The sequence below is a fragment of the Alexandromys fortis genome, unplaced genomic scaffold (genome assembly GCF_014885135.2).
Source record: "Alexandromys fortis isolate MF-2015 unplaced genomic scaffold, M_Fortis_MF-2015_v1.1 scaffold_152, whole genome shotgun sequence".
In the NCBI taxonomy this organism is placed as follows: domain Eukaryota; kingdom Metazoa; phylum Chordata; class Mammalia; order Rodentia; family Cricetidae; genus Alexandromys; species Alexandromys fortis.
This window is the reverse complement of record NW_026068045.1, coordinates 3,378,335-3,387,384: the sequence shown is the minus strand read 5'-3', so window position 1 is coordinate 3,387,384 and position 9,050 is coordinate 3,378,335. Positions and strand designations below refer to the sequence as shown.

At 47.3% G+C, this 9,050-nt stretch overlaps 2 protein-coding genes across 2 annotated transcripts in view; one reads left to right on the top strand and one right to left on the bottom strand.

Annotated features, from left to right (window-relative positions):
• Positions 1 to 236: 236 nt before the first annotated feature.
• Positions 237 to 1,408, top strand: Rps27 (ribosomal protein S27). Its single transcript, XM_050166430.1, has 4 exons — positions 237 to 292; positions 595 to 703; positions 927 to 1,037; positions 1,319 to 1,408. Exons 1-4 carry the CDS (start codon positions 287 to 289, stop codon positions 1,345 to 1,347), a joined length of 255 nt encoding a protein of 84 aa, XP_050022387.1. The 5' UTR covers positions 237 to 286; the 3' UTR covers positions 1,348 to 1,408.
• A 442-nt stretch (positions 1,409 to 1,850) lies between these two features.
• The window catches only part of Nup210l (nucleoporin 210 like), a 128,169-nt gene continuing 120,969 nt past the window's right edge, over positions 1,851 to 9,050 (bottom strand). Inside the window, exons 36-41 of the mRNA XM_050166310.1 lie at positions 8,362 to 8,511; positions 6,255 to 6,502; positions 5,410 to 5,608; positions 3,680 to 3,784; positions 2,433 to 2,507; positions 1,851 to 2,353 (exon numbers count right to left, since the gene is read on the bottom strand). Of these exons, the coding sequence (XP_050022267.1) occupies positions 2,253 to 2,353; positions 2,433 to 2,507; positions 3,680 to 3,784; positions 5,410 to 5,608; positions 6,255 to 6,502; positions 8,362 to 8,511 (878 nt within the window). The 3' untranslated portion in view covers positions 1,851 to 2,252. The remainder of the gene's footprint in view (positions 2,354 to 2,432; positions 2,508 to 3,679; positions 3,785 to 5,409; positions 5,609 to 6,254; positions 6,503 to 8,361; positions 8,512 to 9,050) is intronic.

Below are 9,050 nucleotides of genomic sequence, written 5' to 3'. Positions count from 1 at the left end.
GAAGAAAATTTTAACCTCTGCATTTTTCTTTTGACAGCAGCAAAACCATGAACTCAAAATAGAAGCTAACTCTCTCACCATGGTTATGCACCCGTGACACGAGGAGCCTTGACAGACCTTCTGAAAATGGCAGCCCAGGGCTCAACCGCTAGCATTCGAACGGCAAGCAGGACCTTCCCAAGATGGCAGAACAACACACCTCGTCACTTCCTGTTCCATAGCGGATATAAGGAACAGGATTTCCGCTTTCGCTCCTTTCCGGCGGTGACGACCTCCCTACGAGAACATGCCTGTGAGTTGCTTGGCCCGGGTTTCGGCAGAGCGCTCGCGCTGGTGTCTGTACGCCCCTCTCGTGCTAATTGCAGACCGTAGCGGGTCCTCACTCACGCCCCGCGTTGTCGTAGGACGGCAATTCCGGAGCCGCGGCGGCCGGCCGGCCACCCGCGGAGACGGGAGCGGAGAGGAGATAAGATGGCGGCCCAGCTACGCAGACACCAGGGGCGGCGAGGGGAGCGTTTCTCCTCCGTGTGTGGCACTGGGGATCGTTTTCCACCATCTCTTTTCACGTTAGCTCTGCATTTCTGTCCCTCATAGCTCGCAAAGGATCTCCTTCATCCCTCTCCAGAGGAGGAAAAGAGGAAACACAAGAAAAAGCGCCTGGTGCAGAGCCCCAATTCCTACTTTATGGATGTGAAGTGCCCAGGTGAGGAGTGTCTGCCGACTTGGAGACTCGGGGAAGAGCTAGACCTGGGGTGTAGCATGGTATTTCCTTAGGACTCAGAAGGAAGACTTGGAGCATCCGTCCTAGGATGCGTGCTTAGATTAGCGATAGAGACCGCGCAGTTTGTGTTACGGAACAGTAAGGGGATGGCAGCATGGCGAGCCGTGAAAGCAATGACCGTGATTGTTGAATTGTCTATTTCCAGGATGCTATAAAATCACCACGGTCTTTAGCCATGCACAGACGGTAGTCCTGTGTGTCGGCTGCTCCACTGTCCTCTGTCAGCCTACAGGCGGGAAAGCAAGACTGACAGAAGGTAAGTGGGCTTCATGTTGGGCTTTTGGCCTTTGGATCCTACGGTGACAGGCTCAGAAAGTAGGCATTGCTAGTCACTCACTGTATTGCTCTCAAAGCCCTAGTGCTTAAAGTTACGGGTGGCTGGTTTTTTTTGAGAGTTTTTCAGTTGTCTCCAGGCGATGAGTGTGGTGAAGGGACTTGCATCACTGGGAAGTAGCCAGTGGGGCTGAGAGCAGATGCTCAGGTGAAGGGTCAGTGCAGGCTATGGGGTAATTAATACGTTGGACCTGTTTCTTGCAGGATGCTCCTTCAGGAGGAAGCAGCACTGAAAAGCACCGGATTCGAGATGAGTGGGAACCATCCCAATAAACACATTTTGGATATATAGTGTTTGTCTTGTTTAACTGGTAGGAAGTTGTGCCTCACGTATCCCAGGGCAACCAGAAGAGTGGTCCTTTTGGGTCAAGTAAGTGACCAAATACCCAAGAGTTCATTTCGGCGTTTGTAGCTAGGTTCACTGGGAGAATCTTAGACCGTGGTTTAAAGCTAGTGATACTGTATAATTATAATTGGGCTTTGTGTTCTTGTAAATTTTTTTGATATTTACTGTTTTAGGGAAACACTAGTTCTTAGCAGGAAGCATTAGTTGGGTGGTGCACGCCTTTAATCCCAGTAGAAGCGGAAGTGACCTCTGTGAGTTCAAGGTCAGCCTTGTTCTACCAGAACTAGTAACCAGGACAGCTAGAACTGTCACACTCAGAAACCCTGTCTGGGGCTTTGGGGGTGGGGGAGGGTGAGGTAGGGTGGGATAGGGGAACAAGGACAGGAAGAATTGTGTCATACAAAGGTGTGTGACGGTGGGTCTTAACATTCAGGGAATGGTGGTACACACTACTTGGAAGAAGCAGGCAAATTCAGAACAGCTGGGGTTACTGGTGTAGGTGTGTTGTTTTAGACAGGGTCTTAACCTAGTTTCAGGTCTTCTGTAGCAGGGGACCCCCCCTCCCCTAGCACCACCATATCAATTTATGTGGTGCTAGGAACAGAAACCCAGGGCTTGTTGTGGCTCCAGAAACTTTACAAAACATGACTTTGACTAAAACTACTTAAGATTCTTTATTTATAGCACATAGAAAGCTTGTTTTGGAGCTTTAGTGTAAAGTTGGCTACTAGGCTTCTGCAGAATTAGGTATCCCCTCCATTCTGCAGTAAAGGGGATGTGTCCATATTGACGTTAGTGCTTTATACTCCATAACCAGTGTTGTAGCCGACTCTGTACCAGAGGTGGCTGTGGCCTCAGGAAGTGAGGGGGAGAACATGTGGTTGTGTAAGAACCTGGAAGAAAAGAAATAACAAGGCAAGTAAGTGAAGCACATGGCTGACGTTCTGAAAGATGAGGGCGGTGGTTCTTTACCTGGCTGAGCTGTTCCTATAGTTGGTACATAAACAACTGGAATAGTCTGTATCTTGTTCAGGAAGGCATTGTATGCTGGAAAAAGAAAACACCACAAAAAGGTTTATGTGATTTGATTGCAGGAAGGCCTTGAAGATTAAAGTCCAATCAAAAATGAGATTTAAAGGGCGGCAAGATGATTCAGCCAGCAGACTCTTGACAAGTTGTCTTAAGTCCCCAGAACCTACACAGTGGAAGGAGAGAACAGACTCCCTCAAGTTGCCTCTGACTTACACACTTGAGTCAGGGCATGATTGTGCTTCCTTCCTCTTTAACCCAAGCAAATATGTAAGAAATAAATAAAATGAAATTTAAGTATTAGTATAAAAGTTATGTTTCCAGTTAGTCTGCCTTCAGAAAACACTGCCCTGTGTACTAATACTTGTAATTCCTTAACTAGTACAGTGCATCTTTGCCATTTGTAGCTGTAGGTAAAGATGATTTAAGTATACGAGTAAATGTATAGATGTATAGTGGCAATGCTCTTGAATGCTGGAAGTTTCAGTAATTGCTATGGGTCCTGGAACTGCCTCTCTGTAGTACTGAAGGGGAGATGCCGACGATACACATCTTAGAGGTATTTTCTTTGCACTTTTGGCTAAAAGTGCACAGGTAGGCAGTAGTGCTATCTCTTTTGATTTTTTTTTTTAACCAATACATTTTATTGAGGTCATTTACAGGAGTGTGGGTGGAGGATTACTTACAGGACCAGGAATGACTCAGAAAGTGTCACCAAAGCTCACCCCAGCATGGGTGCTAGCTCACAGAGTCTGGGAACCTGCAGACATCTCAGCAGATTGGAGAATGTTCTTTTTTTTTTTTTTTTTTAATGCATGCAATATTCTGTCTGTGTGTATGTCTGCAGGCCAGAAGAGGGCACCAGACCTCATTGCAGATCGTTGTGAGCCACCATGTGGTTGCCGGGAATTGAACTCAGGACCTTTGGAAGAGCAGGCAATGCTCTTAACCGCTGAGCCATCTCTCCAGCCCTGATTTATTTTTTTGAGATGGTTTCTCTGTGTAACACAACCCTGACTGTCCTGGAGCTTGCTTCATAGACCAGGCTGCCTGCTTCTTCCCGAGTGCTGGGATCAAATGGGCCATCATGCCCAGCAAGTTGACCTTTAGTCGACTAGGTCAGTCAGTGTTAATTACATGTCATAGATTGGTTTGTGAAGAGTCAGAAGTCTACCATGTAGACTCCTTACCTAGGAAGATGAAAGCAGTTGATGCCAGCACAGCAAAGAGGGTAAATAGGAGGATCTGGTAAGAACCAGCAACATTCTTGAAGACACCTGAATCTTCACAGTGATCTGCATTGCCATAATGGGATGAGATCATACATTAATAACATCCAGAGGAGATGGTGCCTTTAGTCCTAGTGCAGAGACAGCTGGTTCTTTTGACTAGTTCAAGGCTATAGAAAAACAGGGTCCCAGTGTACTGACACTGCCCACTTGGGATGATGAAGTTAGAAGACAGTAATATCTCAAATCCCATACCGCCCTACAAATGGAATTCAGAACCCAAAGCTGGTGCATCAATGGATATTAGTGGACTTTACCATTTTGCCAGCCTGCTGACTCAGTTTCTGACCCTTCTCTCTCACTTGTATGCATGCCATTTGTCTTTGTCTCAGCTGTTCATAATAAAACGTGTAGGGTTTGCCTCCACACTAAAAAGTCCTAGATACCATATTGTGAAGAAGGACCTTAATGTCTTGATGGATCCTTTTGTCCCACCTTTAGTGCTGGACTATAGGCCTGAGGGTTACAAGCTAGGCATTAAGCCCAGGGCTTCACACAGACTTAGCTTGTACCACATGAATATACACCCTTAGCCAAAGCTTGTTTTCTTTTTCATTGGTTTTTCAAGGTGGTTTCTCTAACAGCCCTAGCTGTCCTAACCTTGAACTCAGCTTCTTGCCTCTTCCCCCTGAGTAATGTGCCACCGTGCTACTCTTAGCATAGTTTTCCTCAAGCATGTTATCTATCCTGGGTTGTTGAAGGTACTGGGAGATAACTGAAGTAGTGTTTGGTCAAGCACAAGGAACAGGACTTTTTTTTTTTGTTTTGTTTTTGTTTTTCGAGACAGGGTTTCTCTGGTTTTGGAGCCTGTCCTGGAACTAGCTCTTATAGACCAGGCTGGTCTCAGAACTCACAGAGATCCGCCTGCCTCTGCCTCCCAAGTGCTGGGATTAAAGGCGTGCGCCAACACCTGCCCAGCTAAGGAACAGGATTTCTTTGCCTCTAGGCATGTGCTACCACTGCCCAGCTAAGAGCTGAGTTTTGTATATACACACAGGCCCATGTGGTTTCCTGTTATTCCAGTTACACATGGGCCAGTCATCCTAGCCTGTATTTCCTTCTAGCCAAGTGAGAACAGGTTGATGGTTCCTGGGGTGGCACTGGAGGGTGACTGCTTCAGTCCACACTTAGTGTGTGTACCCTGCCATGAACAACAAACCACTGCAGTAATCTGATCATCATACCTTGCTGTTTATGTAGATAGTTTCTGGGTGGGGTCTAAGTAAGATTTGGACATAATGTTACTTGTAGCATCAGGGTCTAGTAAGATTTGGACATAATGTTACTTGTAGCATTTGCCTGTACCCAGTATTGTGACCTAACACTTGATTTATGCGGGTTTCCCACCCCCCACCTCCTGATAGGGTTTCTCTTTAGACCAGGCTGCCTTCCCAAGCGCAGGAGGTGGGGATATGAGAATTCAGGGGGATCCAGCCTTCCTATAGTCCAATACCTGTTACTGTAAAAAGGTGACTGGGTGTAGACTAGGGAGCTAGAGGCAGGAGGCCAACCTGGTCTACATAACAAAATCTGGGCTGGCAAAACTGTAGGCCAAAAGTGTTGTGGGGGCGGGTTCGCTGTTCCTAATACATTCTTTCCCTGTGTAGATTAAAAATAGTCCCAGTGCTCACCTGAACCAGATAGGTCTTTGGCTCTGACCACCACAGCCTCATGCTGACTGGTGAGTGCGCAGGAAACATTAATGAAAACCGGTGAGGACAGCTGGAAGGCTGTGAAGTTGACTGCTCTTACTAGGTAGATAACCAGGCCTGTCATGAGGGTAGAGTGCCTGTGGCCAGAGACTGCTAGAAATGGGGAGCTGGAAAAGACCTTGGAGAAAAGAGAAAATGCCACCTGTTTAGAAGATAAATCAGTGTTGTTTCAGTTAAGAACATGTGATGCACAGAGAGACATACATGGTTAAAAATAAAAATGTATCTCCAAGTATTTAAGCTATTTTCCAGTGGTAACTTTAAAGAAGGCATCAGGTTCCCTAGGGTTGGCGTTTCAGGGATTCTGAGCCCTTTGATGTGGGTTCCAACAGCCAAACTCTGTCTTCTGCGAGAACAACCGGTATTCCTAACTGTTGAGCCATCTCTACAGCCCCCATAGTAACTTTAATTAGATTACACAGTAACATTTTTACCCTTGGAATGAGAATGACAAGTCTTTTCAAATCCCTTGTCTTTCAGCCATGCATGGTAGTGTATGTCCAGTGGTCCCCAGGCTTGGAAGATAGGTGGTACATGGTTTCAAGGTTGCCTGGGTTATACTGTCTTAAAAGCAAAACTGAGGACTAGGGATGTTCCATGGTTGAGTTCTCATGACTGCACAAACCCAGGTTAGCGGCACACGTCTTAATTGCAGCACTTGGAAGGCAGGAGGCCCATCTTGACTATGTAGGGACTTCACTGCCAGCCTAACGAGAGTATGCTGGAAAACACAACCTAGACCCCCGACCCAATACTGCTGTTACCTCTAGACTCTCGAGAACTCTTTCCACTCCCAGGACTCTGAGCTCGCCAATGTCTTTGTGGCTAATAACCAACTCTGACTGGTTCATGTAAAAACCAGGGATGAAAGGGATGAGGATTCTTTGCATTCCATTCTTGCTTCGTTCACTGACCAGAGTTGCCCACCCATATACCGAGGTGTCGGCCACACTTAGGGCTTGGCGCAGCTCATCGGAATTCTGTCGAACCTTGATTAGGCAGACATAGACCCCTAAAAAAAAGAGAGCAGGAAGGCTGAGAGGCTCTGCTAAGATAACCGAGGGAAGGTAGAAGAAAACATGTGAACTCTTCAATTTAAGGGCACACTATTGCCATTTTGGGGAAAATACCAAGAAGGAAAACTGTCCTGAGGGAGCCCAGCTGGACTCAACAGTGCTGGTCCCAGAAAGTCAGCGCTCGGTGAATGGCCAAGCAGCTAAGAAGTGGCGAGGAGGTAGAGTGGAGGCAGTCTCATGGACACTGCTTCCCTAGCTCCCCTTGGTTGCTGGTCCGGTGCTGTGCTATCTGCATTTTGTTCTGCAACTTTCTACAGTGTACAGCTTTAGTGTGACGGAACCTTCCTTCAGTGCTTGTCCATTAGCTATGCCATTCAAGCTGTGAGGCCTCCATTCCAAGCTCAAATAGTGTAGCATTAGCCTGCTTTTCCTTCCCTACTTTTCCCTCTCCCCTGCTTTCCCGCCCCCCACAGTTGTGTTCCCAATATTTGAACTAGGCCTGCTTCATGCCAGGTGACCTCTCCCACTGAGCGTCCCCAGCCTTTTTATGTTCTAGTTTGAACAGTTACACTAGACTTCCCAGATAAACTTGAATTTATTTTGTAGACTAGGCAGGCCTTGACTTTGTGATCCTCCTGCCTCAGTTCTTCCAAGTATTAGGAATGTCATTGAGGATGGATAGAAGTGTTTCCAGTCTCCAGGGAAACAGCAGATGTGGTGGCTCAGTCATGGAGCTCGTGTCAGAAACTCAACATCTCCTGGACAATGGGACTCATCAAACAACAAAACAAGCTCTCCACCAAATTCAGGACCTCACATGCCACCTACCTTCTCATCTCCCCCAAGGAACAGCTGCCTGCCTTCTCCGGGATGACAGTTCATGGGATGCCTTTCCAGCCACACCTCGCGAAACGTGGACACCTGGCTCTCCCCTTCCCCACGCCGCCCCGTACCCGCAGAAAGTAGCCAGATTTGAGTCTACGCCCTTTTTTCCCTCAAGAGAGCCTGTTTGCCATAAATACCATTCCAATTTTCTGTCACCGCTATAGCTAAAGAGTCTGGAATGTTAGGCTGGGAGCCTAGGCCCCAGTCCCTGGCATCCATCTCAGCCCCCAGGCCTGGTCTGGACTTCAAATCCCAGCAGGCCAGTCCTGACCCCTCCCTGGGGGTGGAGTCAGGACCACTCCCCAGGGTACTTAAGTGATCCCCCTTTCTTCCTCCCGGCTTCCGGGTTTCCCCCTGGGGCCACCCAAGAGCGCAGATCTCCCATTAAACCTGGATATTTCTTAATTCAGCTTGTTTTGATTTGGCTTGATTGGGAATTTTTGCGTCGTCAGAGAGCTCGCTTAGGAAATATTCCTATAGTCATAACTGTTTCTTGTTATGACATTTGTCTGGAATACTCAAACAGCGATGCTGTTGTAGATAGAAGAGTAAGCCTGGGCATGACGGTCCATGCCTCTGATCCCAGCTCTCAGGACCTCTGAGGTCGAGGCCAGCCTATCCTACACACAGTGAGTTCCAGGCCATCCAGGGCTACATAGTGAGACCCTGTCTCAAAACACAAAACAGTGAGACACAATCTAACCTTTCCTAGAGCAGGAACAAAAAAGAAAAGGGTAAATTATGGGGGCACAGCTTGCAGTCCTAGCTCTCTTGAGGTGGAGGCATCATTTCAAGGTCGTTCTTGGTTGAGACCAGCCAGGGATACAGGACACCCCAAACAGAGAACAGCCCTTTGTTGGACCGGTTGAGAAAGGCTCCAGAGGTAGAGGAAACACAAATAAGTTGTCACCACAGGAGGGTGACAGTTGTAGAACCGGCAAAAGGAAGCTACTGAGCTGCTGGACCCTACCTCTCTCCATGCTGAACTCAGAATGGATGTGGAAGACTTTACTTGCTGGGATGTCTAGTAAAGTATTACTGAACTGCACGTGGCATAGCATGAGTGTCTCAGGAAGAAGAACTTTTGCAACAGCGGAAGCCTGACTTGGGGTACAGGACCCTAAGAAGAAGAGAGTTAAATAACCGTTATCAACATAGGTTTGTAAAAGGAGAAATTATGGGGACTGGAGGGAGGACCCAGTGCTTAAGAGCATTTGTTCCTATAGAGGATTGTTGTGGAATAATGGTTTTTCCTTCCTTCCTTCCTTCCTTCCTTCCTTCCTTCCTTCCTTCCTTCCTTCCTTCCCTCCCTCCCCCCTCCCTCCCTCCCTCTTTTTTTTTTTTTGTTATGTTTTTGTTTTTTGAGACGATTTCTCTAGCTTTGAAGCCTGTTCTGTAACTAGTTCTTGTAGACCAGGCTGGTCTCGAACTCAGAGATCCATGGGCCTCTGCCTCCCAAGTGCTGGGATTAAAGGCGTGCGCCACCACTGCTGGGTTTGTGGAATAATGTTTTTGTGCACTGTGATGATGTGTCTCTCAGATTGGTTTAATAAAAAGCTGAGCAGCCAATAGGTAGGCAGGATTTTCAGGGCAGAGGATGCTGGTAAGAGGAAGGGCAGAGACTGGATGTAACATAAATGTAACAGTAGGAGATGAGCC